Source organism: Myotis davidii, unplaced genomic scaffold, assembly GCF_000327345.1.
Source record: "Myotis davidii unplaced genomic scaffold, ASM32734v1 scaffold282, whole genome shotgun sequence".
Taxonomy (NCBI): Eukaryota; Metazoa; Chordata; class Mammalia; order Chiroptera; family Vespertilionidae; genus Myotis; species Myotis davidii.
The window spans coordinates 613,472-641,316 of record NW_006293249.1 but is presented as its reverse complement, the minus strand read 5'-3'; the positions used below and the strand labels follow the sequence as shown (position 1 = coordinate 641,316).

Below are 27,845 nucleotides of genomic sequence, written 5' to 3'. Positions count from 1 at the left end.
GAATCATAATAATCAATATAATTATACAGGCTAATAGAGACCAACAGTGCTATGGGGAACAAAGGGTAAGAATATTAAACATTTTTTTATTTTAAAAAGAGGTAATTTGGATTTCCATGTACCACCTCACCCTCTCTGCCTCCTGGTCCTTCCTCACGCCCTAGGCTTGTGTGTTGATGCCACTTACCTCCAGGTTCTCCAGAATCTCCATGGTACCAAAGACCTTAACCTCGGAGCTGGTATAGTGGTTGCTCAAAAGGATTTCAGCCTGGTCGGTGTACAGTCCTGGGCTGAAGGGCACCTCAACCCCAACCTGTTCTCCAGAGAAGTGGCTGCCCCGGAGGGAGGCTGTGACCAGCAGTGCTGTCTTCTTCATGCTCAGGTGCTTCAGCTGCTTGTCTGTCAGTCTGTGCATCGTGACCGAGCACAAGTACCGACCTGTGGAGACAAGGGTGTTCCACTTTGTCCCTTTTCCCATCCATGCTCTAATGCTATTCCTTTTCCCTGCTTTAACTGGAGAATTCCTACTCATCCTTCAGAGCCCAGGTGAGGTGTCACCTCCTCCAAGGGTCTCCTAGGAAGTCCTTCGTCACTGTCTCCAGCCCATTAAACACCATTTTAATGCCCACCACTCTCCCACACTGTCTCAGAATTCTATACTCCCCAGATCTCCATTGGATTGATGCTCTCTGGGCAGGAACACCTGGTACAGCTCTGCAGCTGGGCCCAGCCAGCCTGGCTCAGAGAAGGGTGACAGAAGGGTGAACAGCAGACTGCATCACCCAGAGCTGGGCTGCAGGTCAAGGTGACTCAGGGTGCAGCTTAGGGCCCCAGGTGCAGATAGAAGTTCTGAAAAGGCATTAGTTAGGATTATTTGGTATCACCTGTCCTCCATGCCTGACCCAGATAGATAATGAGCTGATAGAACAGACACTGTTGAGCAATGCCTTGGAAAGCATCCTAAACCTCAAACCTGAACCTGGGTTAGGGTCCCTTCAATGTCCATGCCAGCCAAGTGCCCCTAGAGGAGTCCTCCCATGCCTATGCCAGCTAAGCACCCCTAGATGAGTCAGTTTTGTGGTGGCCCTGTTTCTTCTGGTCAAGTGGCAATAACATCACTCTCCTTAGGGCTGTGTCTTTGAGTAGCCAGGGACTGGGACTGCTGGGTGCCTATTCTGTGCTAAGCCCTGAGCTTAGCACACGCATGTGCTCTCATGATGTAAGTCCTGTTCCAGACAGGGCTTGGGTGCTGAAGATGCTTTGGTGCTGCGGCCAGAGGGATAGAGCTGCAGAGTGAGCGCAAGAAGAGGAAGCCCCGACCCTAGGCCACTGGGAGCTGCAAACTGGGCTCATGGCCTGCTAACCTCTCCTAGGTAAGACTGGTCATCATCAGTCATCATCCTAACACCGGCAGCTACCACAGAGGACTCAGGATATTTGTTGCTTGTAGCAGGAATTATCCCCTGAACCCTCACAGCATCCTAGGTGGGTACCCCTTTCCTGAAACCTAGGAGATGATGCTTGACGTGTCTTGGCCAGCACACCTCAGGCAGGCAGCCACTCCTGTCTATGATGCCGGTCTTCAGTTCCACAGCTCTAGTTATGGCACATTGCATGACCCTATTCAATAAGGTCCTTCCATCGCTCTCTGGCTTGCTCCTTTCAGAGCCCTGACCTGCAGGTAGAGCAAGGTGCCACCCTCCCCATTTTATGGAGGGATGCAGTCTCAGCACTTACAGGCTCTGAGCTGGGAAGAGCAAAAAGTGATCGAGCTCAGGGTTTCCAACTTTGACCATGTCCCTCTGCTGGGTAGGTGGTTGCTGAAAATGGCCATGACCCATCACAGAAACACCCACCTCGCCTGCAGGACACAATGAACCACAGAGCCGGAGTGACAGCATCAATCCTTAACTGGGCTCCTGAAAGACTGCCCCTCTGGACAGACAGCCATTGTGAGTCAACTGCACTGAAGGCAACCCTCTGTGCAAGTTAATTTCGACTTTCAACCCCTGGAGACTTACCTAGGGCAGCATCGAATGCTGGTTCTGCAGTGAATACATCATAGGCCGGTACATTGAGGATGTCTTGCTTGAACTGGACCTGGCAGCTGATGCGGGATTCCGGACTCAGCTTCTTGATGACCTCCACCTGGGCCACGGAACACTCACCTAGAGATGGGGAGACGTTAAGAAGGGCTGGGCTGGGCCAGGCTGCTGACCGCCACATCTGGCCCATCAAGGCTTCTACACCTGCTTGAAGAGCCCCAAGATGAGGGAGCAGGGACAGACAGGCACATGGAGGCTGGCCGGGCCACAAAATGGCAACTGCACCCCAAATGCCTTCCATGAGGAGCCCCTAGGGTTCTCCAAAGGTGACAGAACAAAGGTGACAGAATGGTGAACAGCAGACTGCATCACCCAACGCTGGGCTGCAGGTCAAGCTGACTCAGGGTGCAGCTTAGGGCCCCAGGTGCAATAAAAAGTTCTGTAAAGGCCCTAGCTAGTTTGGCTCAGTGGATAGAGCATCAGCCTGGAGACGGAAGGATCCCAGGCTCGATTCCGGTCAAGGGCATGTACCTTGGTTGCGACACATTCCCAGTGGGGAGTGTGCAGGAGGCAGCTGATCAATGTTTCTCTCTCATCGATGTTTCTAACTCTCTATCTCTCTCCCTTCCTCTCTGTAAAAAATCAATAAAATATATTTTTTAAAAAAGTTCTGTAAAGGCATTATTTAGGATTATTAGGTGTCATGGTTTATAAAAGCGAAGGACAAGTTTTACAGAGGATGGGGATCATTTTGAATCTCAGGCAATTTCAGATCAGAATTTCAGCATTTGTTCTAGAGCGTGGGTGGGCAAATTTTTTGACTCGAGGGCCACAGTGGGTTCTTAAACTGGATCGGAGGGCCGGAACAAAAGCATGGATGGAGTGTTTGTGTGAACTAATATAAATTCAAAGTAAACATCATTACATAAAAGGGTACAGTCTTTTTTTTTTTTTTTTAGTTTTATTCATTTCAAACGGGCCGGATCCGGCCCACGGGCCGTAGTTTGTCCACAGCTGGTCTAGGGGCATGGGATGTGGGTGGGTCAGGCCTGCTAACGTGTCTGTTCCTGCCAGTGGGGAAAATGGGCAATTGATATCTGGACATCAGGGGGGCAACAGTTCCCCTTTGCTCACTGGCACTGAGGTAGGAAGAGAGGACTGTGATGCAATAAAGCTGCCTCATTAATTAGAACAAAAACAGTTCTGATTAATTCCACCAGTGAAGTTTTTTTTAAAAAAGCCTTAATTGATGTATTTATTTCTGGAAGCTGCTATCCAGAGCTTTCGTGGGCAGGGGATGGGATTGGATGTTCTGTGTATGACTTGGGACAGGTAATCACAAAACGCCACGTCTGCAATGAGGCCTGCTAAGCCATTCCTTTCTGGGATTCGTGGTGGTCAGCGTGGCTTTCTGTATCTGCTGCCCTAGGGCTGAAGTCGCATTTCCAGCTAAGAAACACAGTTTCTCGGGGTCAGGCTCTTTTGGGAAGATTCCTTTCACAACTTATGCTTGCGGATCACTCGAATTTCTAAAATGCTGAATGGGGCAGGCATCTGGGGTTAAGTGTTCTCTCTGGAGAACACTTGAGTAGGAAAAGCACACAAAACCCATTAGAGGAGCATAAGAAGCCCCCTTCCCACTCCTGGAGTCTGGCAAGTTCCCTACCCAGACCGCCCGAGTCCCACTCACTCTCTACCTCTCAGGTTAGAGCTTCTGTCTCCCACGGTGACCATCACTTTGAAGACTGTGACCTCCTGGAAGCTGGTCTGGACAGGGTGGATGTGATGGGCTTGAATCCTTTGAGGGATGCCAATCACTAGCTAGAAGGAAGCCAAGGGAACTTCACTGAGTGCTGTGTTTTTATCTCAACTTGTGGCCTGGGATGCAGGGACTGCCCATTTCACAGGTGATAAAACCGAGGTTCAAAGCTTAAATTATGTGCTGGAACAGGTCAGACTCCATAGCCCAGTGCTCTCCCATTGAACAGGAGCAGGGAGCTGAAGAGCAGGCCTGAAATGGTCATCGGTCTGGTATGGGCTGTGGATTTTGGCTCCTGTGACAGGTATCATCACTTCTCTGTTCGTCAATTTGGTTAATTAATCTTTCAGCACTTTGCAGACAGGGTGAGGGCCTCGGCCCCATTCCCCTGTTGCTCTGGTGTGCCCTGCCTGTTCCCACCCACATCCAAGTCTTCAAGACCATCACTGTGCTGTAAACCTCACCCCTATTTCCAGCTTTTTGCCCTGGAGCTCCAGACACACATACCCAGCTGCATCCATCGCCCCCCCAAGTCCCTCCTGGAAGAGCTCAAACTCATCATGCCCCAAAGTCACTCATCATCTTCCCCTAACTGGGCTCCCCTTCGATGCTCCCCTCTCACAGCAAAGGACCATCTACCTCATCACCCAAGCCAGACCCTGGGGAGGGAGAAGGACCCCTTCTCCCTCATCCCCTACTTCTAAATAGTCACCAAACTTTGATGACCCTACCTCCTGAATCTCTTCCAAAGTCATCTTACTTTCTGCCCACCCAGTGCTGCCAGCTGAGGGCCCATCTTTGGTCTCCTGGCTGCTTACTCTGCAGCTACTCCTCCTCTCTTGGGCTCTTAGACTCTGCTGGGCACCAGGTGATTGTTCCAACACTTACTGCTGATCCATGTCACTCTTTGATTAAAAAATCCCTGATGAACCCCTACTGCATCTAGTATAAGCTTCAACCCCTTTACCCTGGAATAGTAACAGTACAACTAATACCTACTGAGCATTTGCTACGTGCTGAGTACCATTCTTAGTGCTTCCCACATGCTAACTCATTATTCTGCATCCTCATTTTACAAATAAGAAAACCAAGGCACAGGAAGATTAAATAACTTATCCAAGGCCACACAGCCTCTCAGCAGGTGGTCCAGCTGGGATTTAAACTCAGGCAGCCTGGCCCCAGAGCCTACATACTTAACCACTCCATGGAACTAACTACCTGAAATTAATGCAGTTCATGATCTAATCCCAATGCAAGCCTCCATTCCCCCACATCCTATATTCCAGCCACCAGGACTGGGCTCTTGAACCCTGCACACCTTTGCCCATGCCATGCTCTCTCTGTCAGCCTTCCTTCCCCAGGTCCCGCCCTTTACCACTCTGAGTAGCTCATTCCAGGAGAGCACGGCTTTATCAGTCCCCGGGTGCTTCTCCCTGCACCCAGTTGGCCCAAACTGCAGAGTTGCAGCACTAACGTGCAAGCTCCTGGGTGATGTTGCTGGATTCCATACAGGCAGGCTGGCTCTAGGGATACACTGGGGTGCAGCCAGACGTGCTCACTGATTCATTCTCAACTGGAGATAAACAGAAGAGAGAGCAGTTTTGTTTGCCTCCAGAAAGACTCAAAAGGTCACTTGTTGGAGGAGGTTTAACTTTGCCAGTAATGCCAAATCGCTAGGCTGGCCTGCCCATAGCCACAATGCCCAAGAAAGCCCACACAGGTCATTCCTGCCCTTCCAGGCATAGCGTGAATCAAATAGATGGACCAACCCTAGGAGATCGCCTCTTATCATCACACAATTTGAAAATAGGGAGACAGAGGCCGGAAATGAAAGGACACTTATTCCAATCCCAGAAGTAAGTGGGTGGCAGAACCCAGACTTATCACTCTCAGAGCTTGACTGCCTCCCGAGGCACTGACAGTTATTTCTTAGAGAAAAGGGAATCATTCAGTACCAAAAACTGAAAGTTTCACCCCAAGAAGTTCAGCTATGCCTCTCGGGCCACTGAGCCACGTGTGTCCTGAAACTCACCTCCTTGTAGGTCCTCAGGTGCCCAGCAACCTCATAGTAAACCGTTACGGATCCTGCATCCCAGGCAACGGCCACTCCTGTCTTGGGGTCTATGTGGAGGATGCTGTTGTCTGAGGAGCTCCAGGTTCCAGAGAGACCTGGGGGAGAAAGCCCCAGGTGTCACCTATCTTTCCCACATCTGACACACCTGCCAAACTCTACCTCACCTGGTGATTGTGCCAGTCTTCACGCTGTCCCACCCCCACACTCACATCTCATCTCCCTCAGGATAGAAACTGTGCTCTGTCTACCTCTGAAGCCTTGCTCACCCAGTCCCCTCATGTTTCTGGCTGCAGCCACCTGGAACCACCAGCAAGTTCTACCATATCTGCACATTGTACAACTGTTGCCCTGCCAAGAAGGATCCTCCAGCCCCTCCCACCTCCAACCCCTCCCTGCTTGTCTCTCAGTCATTCCCCCATCCTGAGATGACCTGGGTGCTGGCCCTCCAGGCCCCACCCTCTACATGCTCTTCCCCACAGCACTGTCCCTGGCGCCCATTATTTATCAGTCCCTTTTGACCAAATAAAGCAGGTGTCAGGCTCAGAACCGTCACCAGACAGTACTTCTTAATTAAAAGTTAATCACATCCTATATAATAAAAGCCTAATATGCTAAGTGTCCGGTCGTCTGTTAAACCAATCAAAGTGTAATATGCTAATGATATGCTAAAGCTGCTCAATCGCTCACTATGATGTGCACTGACCACCGGGGGGCAGACATTCGACTGGTTGACCAGTCACTATGATGTGCACTGACCACCATGGAGCAGACTCTCTGACCCGTAGGTCAGCTTGCTGCTGGGGTCCGGCCGATCAGGACTGAGTGAGACACGCCGGACATACCCTGGAGCCCTCCCATTTTCCCTCCCTGACTGGCCAACCCCCCGCATCCCTCCTCAGCTCAGATAGTGCACCAGTGGGGTCCCTCGGCCTGGCCTGCACCTTCTTGCAATCCAGACCCCTTGGGGATGTCAGAGCCAGTTTCAGCTCAATCCCGCAGGCCAGGCCAAGGGACCCCACTGGTGCACAAATTTGTAATATAATAAACTAGAGGCCCGATGAACAAAATTCATGCACATGTAGGGTCCCTAGGCCTGGCCGACGATCAGGGCCGATCTGTGGGGTGACTGATGGGGCAATCAACGGGCCCTCACTGGCACCCAGATTGGCTGGCCTGGCGCTGCCTACTCACCAGCCCTGTCCCCTGCTGCTGGTCGCCTCCCTCTGCAGGGCAACCGGTGGGGCTATTGGGGGCCCCTGCTGGCACCCCACCTTGCTTGGCCTGGGGCCTGCGAGCTGGGGGCAGCTCCTGTATTGAGTGTCTCTCCCTTGTGGTCAGTGCATGTCATAGCAACTGGTCATCCTGCTGGTCAATCTGCCGTTTGGTCAATTTGCATATTAGGCTTTTATTATATAGGATAAAATTAAAAACTGAACAACCACAGTCTATTTATGGCAACTTATATTTGTTTTTCTTTAAGGCAGTGTTTATCTTCCTTTTAAAAGGAATTTAATTAGGTAAAAAAATAGCCAATTTGAAAAAAATTTAATCAATAATTGTACATGTAGTTCATAGATGTACAGGTGGCATGGGAAGGACTGAAATTTGGAAGTCACTAAACTGGCCCAATAGCTATTCTTTGCTTAGGTTTCCTTAGAGAGACATGCTGGCCACATGATAGCTGCCAGCATAAAACCAAACGAAACATTCAGTTCCTTAGCTGCATTAGTTGCATTTCAAGTGTTTACCTGCTAGTGGCTATTGTGTCAGACAGTGTAGACACAGGGCACTTCCACGCTGGCAGAATACTCCTGGACAGGGTTGCTTCAGGGCAGGGGTGGCAAAGGGCCATATATTTGGGGCTGTGTGTGCCCAAAGGTCTCCTATGCCACCATCCAAACTGAAAGTTGGGTGAAAATGGCTACTGACAAGTAAATGAATGGGTGTTGCTGAGTTTCAATAAAATTTTATTTGCGAAAAACAGTCAACAGGCTGGCTGTGGCCCAAGGTGGCAGTCTTCTGACTCCCGTTCTAGAGCATCATCCGGATTCTATATGTACGTCCCCCACAGCAAGAAGCTGAGCACCTCCCAGGGAGACCACTCCCATCTTTTTGAGGGCCCGTGTCTCATAAGGGAGGGTGCCTGCAGCCAGTGTCTCTCTTACCTTCTAGGCTGACCAGAACAGTGGCCAGACAGAGGATGTCCCCCACCACCACCGCTCCAGACAGCTCCGGAGAGATGGCGTGTAGGACAGGCAATGGGACAAAGTCGAAGAGGCCTGCGTGCTCCGTGTCCCACACACTGAGCAGCGTCAGGCCCACGCTGACAGTGCGGAGGATGCAGGTGTTGTTGGTTGTGCCCTTCCCGATTTGCACAAACTCGTCCCTAGGCACAGAAGGAAGATGAAGGCTCTCAGTGTCAGGAAACAGCCCTGACTTGAGAGAGAAATGCAGCATCAGTCCTCTGCTGGGCAATACTTTTTGCTGAGCAACAGCCCAGATGTCACTCCAATGCACAGCCACCTAGCAGGCGCTCTAGGTAAGAAAGCACCACAGGCCCAACAAGCCTGCCCTCACCTCATCTTCTGGAGGAACCCGCAGCCTCAGCCAGGAGCGGCTGCATCGCCACCCACACTACAGAAGGAAAAGGAGAGGCCCCGAGAGAAAACTGGCCTGCAGAGTGCTGTCAACAGGAAGTGGGCATGTCCTGGGGAGGCACAGGCTGCCCTTTGCGGTGTAGCCTGAACAAGTAAAGTAGCCTCTGCACTCTCATCTGTAAGATGAGTATAAGAATGAACCCTTGTCACAGGAATGGTGTGAGCACCAAACTAGATCAGCAGCTAGAGGTGCTCAGACTAGTGCCTGGCAACAGTTCGATCCACACCGGCCAGTGTTGTCCAGTGTGAAGGCTTGGACTAGGAGGCTTTGGGTAAGGGTCCCTGGCCTCATCACTTCCTTCCACCACACCTTCTGACTCCTGAACCCTGACTGCTCTCTTAGAGGCTCCTACTACACAAGGGCCAGTGTAGCTTCTGCACTGTAGCTAGGGGCTGCCACACCCAGCTCCACCTCCTACAGGGCAGCCTGCACCCCAGACTGACAGATGTCCATACTGTGTGCACAAAACTCCAGAGCTGGCAGAGGCCCTCACACCCACAGCCTCAGTTGCCACATTACCCTCTTGACAGGTGTGAAAACAGAGGTCTGGAGAGGTGACCTGCCTTGCCCAAGCTCACAGGCTTATAAAGAGCAGAGCTGGGCTGGAACCGAGTCTCACTCTAAACCCAGGTTCTCCGACCATGCCATACCTCCAGCGTCTGGCATTGGGTGTCTTAGCAATAGGGGACACATCTGTTCCAGGGCACCTGGAAAGGCCGGGCTGCAATGGTCATCAGAACCTGGACTGTCTCCCGTGCCCCCAGCCCAGTGCTGCCTAGAACTCCCCAGGCCTATTCCACCCCCTTGGTCTGACGCTTCTCTCTCCTCCTCTGAGCTGGGACTGCATCCCCCTGGGCCGTAGTGCTCAACCTTTAGAGTCTCATAGAAGCCTCATTAAAACAGAGATCGTTGGGCCCTGGCAGTGTCATTTCTAAGAGTTCTCCAATGATGCTGATGATGCTGATTTGGGGACCACACTTGAGAACCACCTCTCCCACGGACTCAGGGGTTTTAGTAGGCCTAGACTGAGGCCACCCTCTCCCTCCTCACATTAGGTCTGAGGCTGCAGTTGTATTTCAGAAGAGTCATCCAAAAAGAATTGCACTTGGAGCTGGTATTCAAGCCTCACTTCCTGGCTGCGTGACCTCTCTGGGTCTCAGCCATGGGCCACAGTGAAGAACGAGATGTCAGTAGAAGAGCCTGCACACAGGCTGCAGCCAGTGAACACCGCGCATCGAAGGTGTGTGCCTCATTTGCTCTGACCAACTTTTGTGAGTGTATAATGGTGATGTGCATCCACGGATTACAGGGCCTAGACATGGCCAGGGCTGTCTATACCACCCTTGCTATCCAGCTTTCAAAGGTACACAAAAATATTACTGTAAACCCTCCAACTGCAAACCCCCACATCTGTGTTTTGCTTCCTGACCATCAGGGAACATCTCCACCCAATAACATCCTGCCACAGAGCAAACAAAGGCTCCCAACCACATTTCCCTCACTCCTCCTGCCTCTGGGCCACACCTGGTGCTTCCCCTGGTGGCCCTTTGAGAGAGGCATGCCCCCTCTTCCTAGAAACTCTAACAAAACTTTTCTTTCAATGCCCTTAGCTTCTTTGTGTTGTCATCAGTCACATCTATAAATTAAATGTAGGTACAATCAAGACATAACTTCGCATGAGAAAAGAGCAGCACCCACACCCTACCTGTTAGTTGCAAAGTTGAGGATCGAATTGTGAGCATGGAAAACATCTCCAGAGTTGTCATGGAAATGGACAGTGAAGGTCACAGTCATTCCCAAAGGCAGGGCAGCCAGAGCCTCATTGTTCCGGGTGTGCAGGGCAGGGCTCAGGGAGATCCTCAGGTAAGACACCGGAGCCACCTGAAGGACAATTAGCAGATATGGCAACGACTGTGTGGGTAAACCCACCTCCCAAGGAGATGCTTGTCCCTAGCTGGTCCCCATCTCAGGGAGGACTGGGGGCCAGACCAACAAAGAGCAAAGGCCTTGCTCCCCAGAGTGTCCCAACCTAGTGACGAGGTTCCCACCTCCCTACACAGTGAGCCAACTTAACCCACAAGAGTTAAAATCTATGACTTTGAAAATTAGACCATTATTCAGGTTGCAAAGATATCCTGAGCTTTGACTGTTCTGTCCTCAGAAGCCCAGGCTCTATGGCATTTAAAGGAGAATGCTGCCTGCTTGGGTTGTAGAGGCAGCGTTGACTGGAGACACTGCACACCTGAAGCTGCTCCGGGGAAAGGACCGATGGGGAAAGGCGAGAATGATGGGTTTTGGAAGCCCAAGAACCTGAGCTCCATAAAGATCAGTCTTGCTTCTCTAATTCCAAATGAAATCTGAACAAAAGCTGGCTCCCCACAGGCCTGACATCTTTGACAGCGTTCAGACGTGCAGTGATGGCACACAGCTGTGCCACGAGCAGTCAATCACTTCCACTCACTCAGAAACTAGGGTGCAGCTTCCCTGCCAGGGACTCACCTTGAAACAAAGAGCCATTACTTAAGGAAGTAGGCCTGAGACCCAGGGAAAATCTAAACATAAAAACAGTCATGTACTTTCTCTGTCATCTAGGATTTAGAGATGGCAGTGATGAGATATGGAATATCTCACGTTAAGATAAACCCCAGGGATGTCCAAGGACAAATTCCCCTCACTGAGGAGCGACCCGGGAGGCACCGTGATGTGACCAGAGGACACAAGCCTGAGCCAGGCCAAGGCAGGTCAGCACCCAGACTGACTTGCAACCACTGTGACCTTGAGCAACTCACTTCCACTCTAGATCCTGGTTTTCTTGCCCATAGCATGTGTCACCTACCTGTCCAGGCTGCCGCCGGTGTCATGTAATGAACTGTGGGTCCGGTATCTAGCTCATGCATTCAGTGGCACTTATCATGTGCCAGGTACCAGCTGCCCCATCCAGACCCTGGGGTGCCAGTGCTGGCAAATCACAGGACTGTGCTGTGCCTCAGTTTCCCCAGTTATGAACAAGGTGATTGCACTCTATAATTTCCAAAGACCTCTGGCTTGGACAGCCAGAAGATGCTGTAGCTTTTTACCTAGGAACTTTGCCCCTGGCTATTCTGAAATAAATTCTTACATATGATTTCTCAGCTGCAGGGGAATATATTCATTTTTATACCTGCAAGGGGAGAAATATTACCTCCGCACTACTGCTTATTACTCTAAAAAGGAGAATAACGGGACCCTACCTTTACTGCAACGATGATGGTCTGGTTGGTCCCAAACGGCTCTTGGGCAGTCACTTCAATGGTAGAAGTCCCAATTGTGGGCCCTGACACCAGGAAGCCTTTCTCATTAATGTGCACGATGGGAACCTTCTCGGGCCCATTCAGGACACGGTAGCTCAGAGATGCTGTGCCATCCCTTTGGAAAACAAAACAGAGCTGTTTACGTGTGGGCAGTCTGCCTCTTCAGTCACTAACAGGAACCTGATTTGGAAAACCAAAAGTTCCAAGGAAAGTATCTTTTCCCACTCTTCCAAGAACAGCTCCTCACATGGCCAGTCAACAGGGAGACAGATACCATGAGGGCTGATTTCCTTTCACCAGCCACATGGGGCATTTACTGTAAAGTACTGTTTCTGAGGCAAATTGTTTTCCTACTACTGAAATAAGGCAGCCTGGTGTAGCAGAAAGAAGGTGGGAGCTTTGAATGGGACAGAACCCGGAGGCCGTCCCATCACCCTGCAAACAGCGGTGTGCCTTTAGGCACATCAGTGTGAACGGGAAGCAATGTCCTATTTCCAAGGGCGGAAACAGGGTGAAAATGAGCTACTTGCTCAGAAAATGATCTGTGAAGCCACTGATATCATGTACTAGGTGGAAGACAAATCCTGCAGCATTCACATCCCTTACACACTCATTAACATCATAAAGAAAGGAAGGTGTGGTGCCCTAGCCCCGAAGACCCTCCTGAGAGGACTTTAATCAAACTCTGCCTCAACTTTCAGCCCCCTCATCAACCTCTCCTCCTCTGCAGAACTCCTATGCATCTTCAAGACCCAGCTCAAGCATCTCTGTGACATGTCTACCATAACTCTTCACATGGAAGGCCTTCTTTGGGCTGTGGCTTGAATGAAACTTCATTTCATTATAGCTTTTATCATCCTATCTTTTCCCCACCAAACTCCTTAAGGGCACCATGTGTCATCCACCTCTGTTCCTGGAGCCTGGCACACAACTTAACATTTAGAAAATCTGGTTAAATGAATACCATGTGTATGTGTTTCATGGAACATGTAAGTGCTCCTATGGTCCTCACTGCCCCCTATCTTGCAACAGCATTCCAATGCAAGTCATGGCTGCCAAAGGCATCCACTTGGAATGCAAGGTAGGAATTATGTCTGCAGAATGATTTCAAAGGTGTTTCTTAAACGTTAATGTATATCCCCATCACCAGAAGATCCTGTTAAAGTGCAGGTCTGGGGTGGTGCCCAAGATTTGCATTTTCTTCTTTTTTCCCCCCATTGATTTAAAAAAAATATTTTATTTATTTATTTTAGAGAGGAAGGGAGAGGGAGAGATAGGAACATCAATGATGAGAGCAAATCACTAATTGATTGCCTCCTGCATGCCCTCTACTGGGGATTAAGCCCACAACCTGGGTATGTACCCTGACCAGGAATCAAACCCTCACCTCCTGGTTCATAGGTCAACACTCAACCACTGAACCAGACTGGCCCACCCCACTGATTTTTTTAGAGAGAGAGTTGAAGGAAGAGGAGAGGGGAAGAGAGAGAGAGAGAGATATAAAAATGTTTTTATTGAGTTTAGGGAGAGAGATAGGAGAGGTAGGGAGGGGAGAGAGAGAGAGAGAGAGAGAGAGAGAAACACTGATTGGCTGCTTCCAGCACATGCCCCAATCTGAAATAGGGATCGAACCTGCAACCTAGATACGTGCCCACGTGCCCTTGACTGGGAATTGAACCCATCTGGACCCGAGATTTGCATTTTCACATGCTCCCAGTTGATGCCATGCAGGTCTGTGGACTATACTTTGAGTGGCTAGTCTTCAAGATACACAGGATTTGGAAAATTTAACACTTCCAAGTTGGTGCTTTCCCCCCTTTGAAGTACTGGATTTCAACAGCAGACATTAAACAGTTTTTAGGCCACAAGGAGGAGAAGAGGGCCTGCAGGTCTAAGTGATGAGGAAGAATGGGGATGTCCACACAGAGAGAAGGAGAAATGTGAGGCCACACCCATTTTAAAGGCAATGCCAAGAAAGATGCCCAGTGTACCTGAGGCAGCCACAGCTGTTGACAACTTTGATAAACGAGTTACTGGACCAAGCACAGATTCATGACCTTGCTAAAAACCAGTTGTGTACCTGTTTGTCTGAAGCTTTATAAATGAGTTGGGTGACATTAGTATTTGTTCTGCTTCTATTTCTGGGCTCAGCAGCATCAGCTTTTCAAATACCTAAAACAGAGGCACATTTTATTTCATGTGATATACCAGAATCATGTCTCGTATCTCCTGCTCTCTCAGCAGGGAGAGCCGAGTGTGGCGCACAGATGAGAAACTGCTGCCAGCAAGCATCTGTCTAGCTGGTGATGCACTGGTGAGGGCTGACCGCTAGGAGACACCAGAGGTGGGATGAGGGAAACAGGCAGGTGCATGCTGGGCACCCTGATGGGAGATGCTTTACAGAGCCAGGGGCATGCTCTACCTCAGTCCCCGGGGGTGCTGTTGAGGGAGGGGTGTGTGTGCACCAGGATGTATGTGCAAAAGGGAACATGCATGACCAATGCCACTGACTCAGCCTCACTGTCAAGGATACAACAGGGAGTGATGGGGCCTGTGGCAAACTGGAGAGCACAGTGCTATTAAAGGGTGGCTGCTTCTCATCTCCTGCTGATTTTGCCATATGGCAAATGCATGTCTTCAGGATGAGCTGCATATTGGATTTTTATACAAAATCTTATTTTTAAATGTTGGCAACAAAGAAAAAATTGTTTCAAAGCGCTGAGCCAAATAAAACACATCTGTGGGCTGGATCCAGCTTCTCTAAGTTTCTGATGCAGTCAAAACTCCATCCGCTGTCAGTGGGGGAAACCAAGTCAGAGAGAGACTGGAAGCTGCAAAGCCCGTCTTTAATCCCATGACAGGTGCTAGAACTTCATTCTATTTTAACCAAAAAGAACATGTACTCATGTGTTTATGTATCTGCATGTACCTGTGTTTCTGTGCACATAGTTCTTGTCTGTATGTCTGTGTCTGTGCACATACGTGTGTGTCAGTGTCTGTGTACAATGCTCATGTGAGCCAAGTTGAGGGGGGCTGGCAAACAGGCATTTCCTTCTTGGAAAACCGCTTCTTCACTCCTACTGGGGTATGTGCCAGGGTTAGAAATGGTTCATTTCTTCTTGAAGAGGGGGCTTGAACCCATTTCTTTTGTCTTAATAGTTAGGGGGTGCTTTCAGTTTTTCTTTGTAATTTAGGAGGACCCAGGGGTTGCTGAGCCCCAGATCAGCAGAAGAGGGTCCTTAAAGCTAAAAATGCTCTTCAGAGCATCAACTCTCCAGTCTGACAGAGGGGCCCAGAAGGGCAGAGGAGGCAGGAGGGTGGGTTGGAGAGATGTGGAGGCTGAGCCTGGGTGGGAGGAGGGCTGCTAGTCTCGGCTCCTGAATAGGTTGTGTACCCTCGAGGGCTGTGAGCAGACCACCTCCCTCTGAGGTGGGGACTCATCTGTGAAGTGATGGGCCACACCATCTCCCAGGCCACCCACAGGGCCCACCACCCACTTACTGGGGGCTGGAAGGGCCGCTCCCCGCCGTCTCCCACCCCCGTGGGGCCCTAGGCTTATTGTCAAGGCAGCTCTTGCCATCAGGCCTACAGGAGTTCTGGGAAACAGGAAACATGTCTAACAGTCAGGTCCTCTAAGAGTGTTTGTAAAATAAATTCAGACAATATGTTAATGCCCGACTCAGACTATTTTCCAGCCTTTTCCTCCCATGAAAGTCAGAATGACTTTCTATTTTGGGAACACATCAAGCTATTTCAGACCCCCAGGCCTTTGCCCATGCCGGTCCATCTGCCTGGCTGCCAGCCGGTTCCTCCCACCCTGCCCGTGCCGTCCATCTGCCTGGCCGCCAGCTGGTTCCTCCCCCCTGAAATGCATTCCTCTGCAAAGCTCTCGGCAGCCACGTCTCTGGGCTCCCAGAGTAGCTCATATACCCTGACCCTGACCCCAGCAGACTGAGAACTGCTCGGGGTAGGGCCTGCCTGTGGCAGTGGAAGGGCTGACATGTACCTTCATGGCCCCTGAGGACAAGGGCACTGGGCTGGCACTTACTCTCCCTCTCACATGTGCTTCCTGCCCACCTGGCCTTTACCTGGATTTGGATCTCATCAGAGAGTTCTTTGGCGAGGCCATGCAGCTGCCCAGCTGTGGGGTCCAGAGCCTTGACCACCACCCTCAGCCCGGTCCGGCCTCTTACCCGGCCGTGCACGGTCATGGCAAAGTTGTACTGCGACGGGAGCTGGAGTGACGCCTGGGACAGACACCAAATATGTTTTCAGGGAGAGCCCTGGGGCCCCAGCATCCCCAAAGGGCAGAGCCAGACAGAGCCCCAGACTGTTCTCTGAGGCTGCTGCCTTCCTGCCCTGGTCAGGCCTGCTGACCCCAAGTGCACAGACTGCAATCACCCAGGACGAGCGGAGTGCCCCATACTGAGTCACCGTGTTCATTCATGGGTGAATGCAGAAAACGCTGGGTCAACCCACCATTTCCACGCAGGACTTCTCAGAGCCTTTAGTGTGTGGAGATGGTTATGAATCACCTAGAGCCATGGTCGGCAAACCGCGGCTCTCGAGCCACATGCGGCTCTTTGGCCACTTGAGTGTGGCTCTTCCACAAAATACCCCATGCGGGCGCACCGTACAGTGCGATTGAAACTTCGTGGCCCATGTGCAGAAGTCGGTATTTTGTGGAAGAGCCGATATTTTGTGGAAGAGCCACCTCAAGGAGCCAAAGAGCCACATGTGGCTCGCGAGCCACGGTTTGCCGAGCCGCAGTTTGCCGATCACTGACCTAGAGGGTCTCTAGGCTTGGCAGTGTTTCCCTGCAGAGCCCTCTGTTATGATGTCTGTGAAGAAGTCACTGCCCACATACCAAGGAAACTGCCTGGGAAAGTGCTGGCACTGGGGACAGGACCCTGGACCTCCTGGGTGGCCTGGGGAAGAAATTGCCCTATACTAGATGAGCTTTTGGCAGCCTCTAGGAAACTCCATCCCTGGGCCTGGCTCCTCCCCATCACAGACCCTCCCCCATCACTATTCACAGATAAGACAAGAAGGACTATCCCAGAACCACCTCCCACTCAGGTCCTGTACACCCAAGGCCTAACTGGGGTGGCAGCCTGGAGTCACCAGGCCTGACACCCAGTTCCTTCTCCCCACTGGCTCACTGGGCAACCCTAGGTGAGTCCCTTCCCAGGTATGAGTTTCAGTTAACACAAAGAGGTTTAAGTAAGTAATTTCCAACACTTGCCAGCTCTGAGATCTGAGGAGGGCAGAGCCCCCGCCCCCACACACACACACTGGAGAGCCTTTGGGATAGACCAGGAGAAAACCCCAGGGCTTCCAGCATCATCTCAGAAAGTGGGTAGAAGTTACAGTTTAGCCACTCTATGACATTCTAGGACTTTTCTGATGCCCCCACAAGGCTGTAATTTTTGTTGCCTTCTGTTAGTAGCTTAGCCATAAACTCCTCTATAGTGGTTAGCAAGAATGAGCCTCAAGTGAAAAGGGCTGCACACAGTCCTTGAGCACTAGGGGAAGGATCGCTGGGAGACCGTATTCCCAGACACAGGACTGAGAGTCGAGGATACACATCGGGGGAGAGAGAATGGTGGCAGTGTCCTGATAAGCCTCAAGACAGAGAGCAGAAAAGGGCTAGGACTGGCCTTGTATGAAGATGCAGACCTTGTGTGCAGAGTTGGGGAGGACCCTTCCTGCCCGAACTGTGGCCTGGGATGGAGGGGAGGCTCTGGGCAGGTGCTTACCTCGTGGTGCCGCCCCCGGATATCTAGAATGTCCCTCTTGGTGACCGACCAGTGGAAGGTCAGGCCTGGCACAGCATTACCAAAGGAGAAAGGGTTCTGGTTGTTAGTGATTCCAGTGATGTAAACAGGCATCTGTGGGGGAAATACCAGGCCTGTGACCAGCAGAGTCCCACTGCCAGGAGCACCCCTGGAAGCTCTGGGCACTGCCCCATCTGACTCTCCATTGCCCAGGGACGTTCGTGTCTCCTTTGTGCAACATGAGCTGCCTTGACTCTGCCCACACCAGAGATGGGCTGCACAGGTTAGGAAGGTGTGATAGAAAAGCACCTTTCCACCCATCCTTTTTGAGCCGTGGGCTGTATTTCACCTTGGCCGAGAGACTCCATGCCTGAAATGACCCCTAGACCTCTCATGACCTGCAGTCCCCAGCAGCCATCACACCCTGCCTGGGTCCCTGCCTATGCTCTCCTCTCTTCATCTTGCAGGGCCCTTGCTCCCAGCAGTGGCTCCCCTAAGCTCATCCTGAACCAGAACTCAGAGCCCCAAACCTGCCAGAGGCTGCTCAGACAGCACAGAGAGGAGGGGCTGGAGAGGGGTCCACCTCACCTGGGTCCCTGTCCTCATCCGAGTGATGGGGGCTCGGATCCTCACTGCCTGCAGGAGCTACCTCCACTTTTTTTTTTGGAAAGAGTTCTGGAGCTCAGATGGGCTGAGGATGGGACTGTGCCAGCAACGGTGGTTTCGGGAAGGGACCCCTGCTTCCTCCGAGGCTCGCTCAGTCACATGGGTAGAAGGCATCCACAGGATGTCTAGCCCAATGCTTCTCTTCCAGAGTGGCTTAGCTTTGTGGGTGGCTCACCTCACATGGACCTGGTCACTGCCTCTCCCACTCCCTGGGGGAGAGCCGGGCCCCAGCCTGGCTCTCTGAGCCTACAGATCTGTCGGATCTAGGTGCTCCAGGTCGGCACTGCAGAGACTGGGGGCAGTGACTGGGGACTGTTCTTCTCTAGGCTGGGAAGTACAGGTCTCCAGACCCTCCCAACTCCCAACCCCAAATCCAGCCTGTTGCTCTCTGACTGAGCATAGTAGATGGACAAATGCAGGAGCCAGGCAGAGCCTGATTAGAGCAGATTTTACATCCTCCTTCATTCTGAACTTTATTCTCCTATAAACCTAGCCGAGCTCGATTGGCTTCTTCATAGTACTCTTGACTCATGCTGAGTATTGCTAGTAAGACCCTTAAGCCCTCGCACTGAGCCCATCTCCTGTATCTTGTGATCTGGGCTAATGCCTGGCACATAGTAGGTCCTCAATAAGCACTTAATCCCTTCCTTTCCTTTATTGTTCTCATTACTCGGTTTCCTCCTGCCAGTCCTGGTCCACCCCTTGACCTTGGGTGCTGATTCTTGGACAGAGAGAACTGGAAGCTTCAGACCAGAATCACAATCCCTTCGGGGACACACGGGCCTCGGGCTGAGCTGGCACCTGCCTGGACTTGTATAGCCTCTCCCTCTGTCAAGGGGCATTAGGGTCTTCTCTCAGCAGCCCCCGTGCCCAACCTGCCAGATGGAGACACAGAAAGAGGGGTGGCCCAGCAAGGTTAGACCACAATGAGCAGAGATAGCCAGGAGGGAAATGCATGGCTATGTGTCCCTTTGGCCAAATTTCTAGTCAGCTGCCATTTCAGCCACTTGGGGCCCCAAGAGGGGAAAAGTAAGCCAGTTTCTATGGCAATACTCTCTCTAGAGAGAAAACAAGGGCAGAGCCTCCTTATTCCTTAATTTATTCTCCAAGACACCTATCTAAAACATGATGTGCCACAAGGTGGACTTTTACATTCCCAACACTTTCTGATCTTCAGCAAATTGACAAGCAGAACCAGTGTCCACCTCCACGATTCAAAAGGACTGCACAGTTTAACTGGGGTACATGGAAGACACTGAAACTGCTGGAGAAAGAAGTAAATCAGTGAACTTAACATCAGCTCAGAGTCAGCCTGGGGGAGGACGGTGCATCAGCCTCCCTCCCCGGGCAGCACGGTGCCCCAGCTCCTTTCTTCCAGGGTCCCAGTTCCAGCAAGGAACAGGATGACTGGGCTTTGAAACATTACACAAAACAAAATGCTTCCACTAGGCCTGGCTTTCCATCACAGCCGTAAGCATGAGGCAGCCTCCCCTGAGATGCTCCGTAGGTCACTGCAGGCCAAAGTATTAGGGAGATTCCAAGTGATCTGAGCCCTTCTCAGGAGGTGGAAATGATCTCCCATCTCCTTTCCAGGGGCCCAAAGAGTACCCAATCCCCCTGGAAAGAAGGGAAGTCATCAGATTTGGGGACATCAACTTTCATGTGCTTGGAGTCAGTCCCACCGACATGGAGCAGTGGGGCTCTCCCAAGGAGAGGCCTCCCCTAGCTAGGCTTTCCAGCATCATGCTGACACAGAAAAGCAACCAGGAAATGTCCCCACTCAGCAAAGAGGCTTGAAAGACAACCTCTAGAGGAGCCAAAGATATTAGTAGAAGATTCCAGTTTTGTTTCTCCTGGAAATACAAATCCAGGCCCAAAATACTGTTGGTGTCTATTATTTATGCTTTTAAGCCAAGCCAGCGCACATCTCTGAAAACTCACACTGTAATCCACAACGTGTGAGAGAGCCAACAGCACCCTTTCTCTTCCCTTGGAACATCCCAGCCCTGCTTGATTTGAAGGAACAAAGGGACCGAGAGCTTTGCTGTCGGCAGGTCCAGGTCAGTCCTAGAACTGCGGTGTAGTCACCGGTGCCTCTAGCAGGTTCCCTAGCCCCTCATCTAGAAACAGGGAGAGGGGCACAACTGCCAGGTGCTGAGGCTATAGGCGGGGTGCACAGTGGTCTGGGCAGAGTCTGTCACCATGGCTGGCACCATCCCCAGGGCAAGGGCTGGAGACCCTGTTCCTTAAAAAGAAGTTAGGAACTCGGTCTGGAGAAGAATCCAGGTGCCTCGAGTTGGCAGGGCTGATCTAGGTGACAGACAGGGATTATAGCCTCAGAAGGCAGAAACAAGACCCTCAGAGAGGGATGGTCCTTGGGAGCAGAGCCCAAACCCAGTAACCAGAGCTGCCTCCCCTTCACAAATGACCACCCTGCAGCTGCTAGGGGGCAGTACACCCCATCGTGAGAGTGCGGACTCAGAAAGCACCCATCTCTGATGGAGCCCAGGCCTGTTACCTGAGACACGATGACAAGCTTTCCGGTCTCAGCATCCACGGCCTGGACGACCCCGGACACGGTGCCATTGCCAACGGCGAGTCCCCGCACCAGCCCAGCGCAGTTCACCACTGCCAGGCTCTCGTTGCTGATGGAGAAGAGGATGTTGGACTGAGGCTGGGGGCCTCCCTCAGAGGTGATCTGGAATGGGGAGAAACAGCAGTGCCGTCAACCCCTATTCTCCTGGCAGCCACACCTTGTCTTCAAGGATGAGAGTGCTAACATCCCAGAGCACTCCATCTCAGCCTGTCGATGCCCACGGCAGGTGGGCACACCTGGAGCCCGGGCAGGGTGTGCGGCTACTGCCTGCTGGTGCCTGGCCGTGGATGTGGGTGGCATAAGGATGTGGCCTTTGGCTCATACCTGCATCATGGCCCCAATAATCAGCGTCATCTTCCTGGGTATCAGCCTAAATGGGGGAAAGACCTGGGTGTGGAGACAAAAGAGAAAGAGGGGACCGTTGCATTCCAAGCTCATGCTGTTGGGCATAATTCACTCACCATTTTCAGGGAGAAGGGAACATGGTGTGTGGAAATCACTCCTCTGTGAAGGGGTACCCGGGAGAGCCTTGGAGTCCTGTGCCAACTCTGGGGGAGCCTGAGTAGCTCCCATAGGCTCTCATCCCACCCACGGGTGCAAGACTCTGTGGTTGGGGGCGTGTCCTACTGCTTGTGAAGGTCTCCTGGGAACCATTAGAGATGCATTTTCCAACCCAGACCTGTAGGATCAGGTGGGTCCTGTGATCTGGGAGATTCGCTACATGTCAGTTTCAAATGCACTGCTTTTCAGATTTCCCCAACTCATCTTTGGAAATTTGCCTCTTTCCCAAATTTCTCTAAATTCCTATTGACAAATTACCTCTATTTCAATGCCCTCAAAACTTCTCAGAAAGTGGGCCCAAGGGTAGGGAGGAGGATGCCCCATCTCTTCAGCAAGGCAAAGCCCCACATCTTCCTCTTGTTCCCCAACCCCCACCCAGCAAGAGGAGAGCTTAAGGGTGAGCAAAAGAGCCAGTGGCTGAGAGGCTGCTTTGTGTGTGAGGATTAGTCTCAGGGCTGAGCTATTCACAGGCAGAAATGAACTCCATTCCACCAGGAGAAAGGTGCACTTCCATGTGGAGGCACAGTCCACATCCACCAGTGCCAGACACAGATTAATTAACATACAGCACACAAGCCCATGTGTGGCCGAGACCCTTGGAAGATGCAAGCAAGAGCCAAGCAGTCTAGTGCTGCTGAAGAAGAATAAAGTTGGGCAGGACTTCTTGGTCATGGCTGCCTAGGTCCCTGGTGACTGTGGGGGTCCAGTCAAAAGCTAACACCACATGACAGCCCAAGCCACTTGCTGAGATGATGCTGGGGGGAGCTCAGTGCTCCCCTATCCAGTAGTTGCTGGCTCCAGGCACTCCCATCCTGAAAGCTTACCCCTTCTAAGGGTCCCGTCTAACATTCAGACTGATTGCCAGGGGAGCATCCGCACAGCTGTCCACAACTTCTGTCTGGCATTACAGCAGCTTAGAGTGCCTGCCATTACCCTGCTGGGTGATAAGGGGCTTCCTTTCTCTGAGCAACATCAATGCCCCCATGTCCCAGAGGGAGGTTAAAATAGCTCAGCCCTTCCTCTGGGGCTGCCCTCAGCTCCCTGAGGCTGGTAATCAAGGCACACTGTAGGGCACAGATGCTAAAGTGGCCTATCACAAAAAGGATGTCCTCCCCTCTCCACCCGTGTTGCCACTAGGGGCTGGGCTGACCCCACGTGGCATGAAGAGGAACAACTTTACCTCAATCTGTTGTGGGGCTGAGTTGATTCTCTGTCCAGCTTTATCAGTCACAGCTGCAGTGAGACTGGTCTGGCCAATAGCCACACCATGGATGTGGAACGTGGCAGTGTAGTTGTCAAGGGCCTCGTCAAGGGAGCTGGAACAGAGGGAAGGGCTGGGACTTCTCCCCCAGACAGACTTGTCAGCACCGTCCCTGAGATACTCTGTCCTGAACCCTGGGGAACTCACACCAATGTGACGATCTGGGAGGCTGCGTGGAGCTTCAGGTCCATGAAGGCAAAGTATTTGGCCAGGAAAGGCTTCTTGTGCAAGTCCAGCACACGGACATATGCCTTGACTGTCTTCCCAATCTCCACCTATATCACAGGGAACAGACTCAGGGGGTTTGGAATGACCAACTCCACCACCTATAGCAACCTACGACCTTCTGAGAAATGTCACCAACCTCAAACCCCCAGACCTGGAAATTAGGGACAGGTCACCTGGATTGACCTCCAGACCATGAGCCAATCAACAAATGAAAATCAATGGAATAACTGCTGTATACAAGCAGTTACTTAGATGCATAAATTACACTCCCCACTCTTAAAGAACTAACCATCGAGTTAGATAAGGCACAGCTTAGAATGGCAGCCGATGTAGTGTAGTTCAATAAGTGCATAATGACTGAATATCTCCCACCTGGCAGCATATAATACATACATACAGTAAGAACTTTAAGAAATGGGAGTCAGAAATGCTAAGTGAAATCTTGTCAGCAAATCACCAGTGAAAATGAGACCATAGGAGGAATATTTGAGGCTGTGTAAGAGAATATTGGCTTTTTAAGTTGTCTAAGCTGCTCAAACACTTCCCTTTTAATTAACCATTCTCTCCACTCAGAAAAATAGGAACCAACAGTAACTCTCTGTAAATCTAGCTACAGTTACTTTAGGTATTTGGAGTATAAACATTTCCTATTTATATTAAAGAAAAGCCTATATCTATTATGTATTTACTTTGCAAAAGACTTGGCATTAGTGAGCTTCATTCAATTGCCAATGAAATTCCTGAGACTCCAAAAGCTACATAGTGGGGAGAAAATATCATGTTCCATCAGGTGTGCACCCAGCTGGCTAGTGACCCGCATCAGCTGCAGGACAGGAATCCCTGGTCCAGGCTGATGTGGAGACAGCTCCAAGGGGCATTTGCAGCCAAGCTTTATTGTTGTCCACTGGGCTGAAGAAGTACGCTCAGAGCTCATTCTGCACTATGTGCACAGAACAGCAGAGATGAGAGAGCAGTGCCAGCTCACAGCAACCCAGAAGGGACATAGCAACCAGGAGAAAAAGCGAAGAATGTGAGAAAAAATATCTCCCATGACCACAGCATCTTCCTGGTTTCTGTGAATCAGCAGAGAAGGGGAAGATCAGGAAGCTGACACTGACCTTGTCTACCACTCGGACGTACAGCTCCTGAATGTCTGAAACATAAACATCAGCCTTCGCTGGGGCTGGGAAGGCGAGGCACAAGTCGTGGATCATGATGGTTGATGTGCCCGGGAGCAAAGGGTATACCTGCAGGGTCAGAGAGAGGCTCAGTTACAGCTTTTCACGGCAGCAGGCTATCCCCATGGAACACCATCTCACAGAGACCTCTGGGACAGGGCTGGAAGTAGTTAACAGAGAAAATCCCAACTCAAATGTTGCCCTTCCCACTCCTTTTCATGAGTTCCCACTGCCAGCCAGGGGATGGGCATGAAATGTAAAATATTAGTGCTGGGATATTATCTGAGAGAGCATTTATTTCCTTTGTCCATTTTATAAAGAAGAAAATGGAAGTTGCAACTTGGAGGCAGAATGAGGATTCAACCTAGGATTCCATATTCCCTGTCCAGGCAACCTGCACCTTCAGCTCCAGTAACAGAAAAGCATCTGGCAAGTCAGGGACTGGAAGGGCACAAGACGTCTCAGTCTGAACTCACAGAGTCAGAACCTGGGAACAAATCCTGGAGGCTTCCATGTAAATGTGAGCTCTTTGAGTCTCATTCATCTCTATTCATTGCTACCACAGCTCCATTTGAATCAGAGACCTCGTAAAATGTACTGGTTGAATGAACACATGTGAGTTACTGTTTTCCAGTCTTTCATTGCCTGACATAGATGCCCCCTTCTTAAATCTTCTATCTCTACCCACTTCCATGGATCCCACCTCAAAAGAACCTCTCCCCAAACAACATTCTCATCACTCTCTCTGCAGATGGATTTGTAGCAACTTGTCAGATTTGTTAGGTGCATATCTCAACTGGGTGGTCTGGGAGGCTGGAAAGGTGGAGGTAAGTTCTGGAGCCAGTGGTGAGCCCAGTGGGCTACCTGCCATCTCTGTCTGCCCTGGCTTTGTGGCCTTCACTTTGTTGTATTACATTCATCGGGGGTAATGTGACAGAATTAGTGTTTGTGAAGCTAGAATTTCAATATCAAGAACCTGTGGGGGGAAAAAATAAGGTTTCAGACCCTAAGGAGACAACCAAATATGATTATATCACATGTAGGTTAAAACCCTTCAAGGTCTGCCCAGAGAGTGAGTCCAAATCCTTAACACATCCTGTAAGAACCTGACACAATCTGGCCTCTGCCCATGGCTCTAATTTCCCTGAAAACCAAAGTCCCCCAGCACTACCACACTGTAGCCACACTGTTCTCTTTGTGCCTCAAGCTGTCCAGCACCTGCCTGCTGGCCTCAGGTCTGCATTGTCTTTCCTAAGTAAAGATTTGGGATTCTTCTCCCACATCTTCACCTGCTGGCCACACTCATGTTTCAGGTCCCTATTTAAGCATCCGTACTGACCAAGTTCCTGTCACTTCTGCTCATTTCCAGTGCAGTTATACCTTCTATAATTCAGTCTTGGTGTAGACCCTTGTTTATGTCAGCCCATTCCAGGCTGTCTTATCCCCTACTGTATCCTCAGGACTGAGCCTAACATCTAGTGCAGACTATCACCCAGCAAACTTGTCTTCATTAGATCAAGTTCCATGGGCATAGTTAGCTGAGCCACTCAGGTACCGTAAAGAAACCGGGTGCTCCACCCTGATTGCTTAGTTTTACTTTTAGCTTGAAGACTTGGAAATTCTGGGGAGGCAGGGGGTGGGGGGGAAGAGCAGTCTGCAAACCCTCACCTATTTGGGAAGGGTTGTTTCTAGTCCAACACCTTCAATGCACACATGGGGAAATGGAGGCTTGCACAGAATGAGAGCACAGCCCTGAAGGGGCAGCGCTGGTGAGAGAATCCAGGTGCCTAAGCTCCCAGTGTAGGGCTCCATCCACCACACTCTGCCACTTCCAGAGCTGACACCTGCTCTAATTAGTCAAAAACAGCAGTTTGGGTCCCCACCACGGACACTACCCCATACTGCTCAGTGAGGCAAAAGCCAGTGGGACCCCAAACGCTGCAGCTGACAGCTGCAGGACTAGCTCCATGGGGGAAGGAAGTGCAGGTCAAAACAGGGTCAATAAAGTGTGAGACTCAAGACAGATCCAGCCTCTGGGTTAAGAAGTCCCTGACCACTGGACTACAAGAGGATTCAACTTCTTAGACCTCAATCAGGTTGCCTAGGACCAGAAAGGGACAGTGACTCACATACATCTGCACTTGAGCAGCTACCATGAGGAGCAGGATAGACACATCAAGGGACCAGATTCAACAACATCAGAGAAAAATCCAGTGAGCCCCACAAATAGCGGACCCAAAGCACCTGTATAACAGCTGGCACGAGGACACTGGGGATGAAGCTCACTGGCATCCAATGAGAGGAAAGATCCCTCCCACAAATGGGACATCAACAATCAAGTCCCAATTACAACAGGAGAGCACAAACAGCACACATAAGGATCATTCCTAGAGTATCCAGCTCAGGTGAACAAAGAGACTAGGCAACTGGACCCCTTAAGACACTTTCTACATAAGGCCATTCCACAAAGACTGGGAGGGTGGCATAGCAGTTCTACCTCATACATAGAAGCAAATACAAGCAGACAGGTAAATGGGGAGACAAAGAAACAACCCTCAAATGAGAGAAAAGGAATATCCAGAAAAAGAACTAAATGGGAGGGAGGCAAGCAACCTATCAGACATAGAGTTCAAAGCAATGGTTATAAAGATGCTTAAGGCCAGCATGGCTCAGTGGTTGAGCATTGACCTAGAAACCAGGAGGTCACAGTTCAATTCCCAGTCAGGGCACATACCCCGGTCAGGTTCAATTCTGGTCAAGGGCACATGTTCAAGTTGCGGGCCCGATCTCCAGTAGGAGGCGTGCAGCAGGCAGCTGATCAATGATATTTTCTTATCACTGATGTTTCTCTCTCTCTCTTCCTTTTCCTTCCTCTCTGAAATCAATAAAAAGATATTTTAAAAAAAATATGATTAAGGAAAACTTAATGCATAAAGAAAACAACAGCATGTAAAGGGAAATAAAGGTCATGATTCCATTTTCATGCTGAACAAGACAGGAATGAAGAATGATATATCTGATATCAAGAACACACTGGAAGGGATTAAAAGTAAAGTGGATGAAGCAGAGGATTGAATCAGCGATCTGGAAGACAAGGTAGAAATAAATACCCAATAAGAACAGAAAATAGAAAAAAGATTTAGAAAGCAGGGAGATAGCTTAAGGGAGCTCTGGGACAACATGAACCCAAAGAGACACACACTTAGACACATCATAATTAAAATGGCAAATGTTAAAGACCAAGAAAGAACCTTAAATGCACCAAGAGAGAGATAGAAAAAAAAAATTACAAAGGAGTACCCACTAGAATGTCAGCTGACTTCTCAAGAGAAACACTTCAGGCCAGAAGGGAGTGGCATGAAGTATGAAGTACTCAAAGTAAAGAAAAGCAAGGGCCTAAATCCAAGACTACTGTATCCAGCAAGGCTATCATTCAAAACTGAAGGTGAAATAAAAAGCTTTCCAGACAAAAAATGGCTAAAGGAGTATATTACCACCAAACCAGCAATGCAAGAAATGTTAAAGGGACTGCTTTAAGGGGGGAACCAAGATGGCGGCATAGGTAAATGCCTGTACTTGCTGCCTCCCACAACCACATCAAAATTACAACTAAAATACAAAAAAACTATCATCCAGAACCATGGAAAAGCTGGCTGAGTGGAAGTACTACAACTGGAGAAAGAAGAAAGCACACTGAGGCTGGTAGGAGGTGCAGAGGTGCAGAACGGGATGAACTAGCACTCACATGTGCT

At 50.5% G+C, this 27,845-nt stretch overlaps 1 protein-coding gene across 1 annotated transcript in view; it reads right to left on the bottom strand.

Annotated features, from left to right (window-relative positions):
- NUP210 (nucleoporin 210kDa) overlaps window positions 1-27,845 on the bottom strand; it is a 115,390-nt gene that overhangs the window by 5,277 nt on the left and 82,268 nt on the right. Inside the window, exons 22-37 of the mRNA XM_015566043.1 lie at window positions 24,034-24,162; window positions 22,835-22,962; window positions 22,607-22,742; window positions 21,190-21,252; window positions 20,788-20,967; window positions 18,192-18,248; window positions 17,586-17,717; window positions 15,915-16,073; window positions 13,907-13,998; window positions 11,767-11,941; window positions 10,242-10,417; window positions 8,044-8,264; window positions 5,837-5,973; window positions 3,743-3,866; window positions 2,022-2,168; window positions 188-438 (exon numbers count right to left, since the gene is read on the bottom strand). Of these exons, the coding sequence (XP_015421529.1) occupies window positions 188-438; window positions 2,022-2,168; window positions 3,743-3,866; window positions 5,837-5,973; window positions 8,044-8,264; window positions 10,242-10,417; window positions 11,767-11,941; window positions 13,907-13,998; window positions 15,915-16,073; window positions 17,586-17,717; window positions 18,192-18,248; window positions 20,788-20,967; window positions 21,190-21,252; window positions 22,607-22,742; window positions 22,835-22,962; window positions 24,034-24,162 (2,307 nt within the window). The remainder of the gene's footprint in view (window positions 1-187; window positions 439-2,021; window positions 2,169-3,742; window positions 3,867-5,836; window positions 5,974-8,043; window positions 8,265-10,241; window positions 10,418-11,766; window positions 11,942-13,906; window positions 13,999-15,914; window positions 16,074-17,585; window positions 17,718-18,191; window positions 18,249-20,787; window positions 20,968-21,189; window positions 21,253-22,606; window positions 22,743-22,834; window positions 22,963-24,033; window positions 24,163-27,845) is intronic.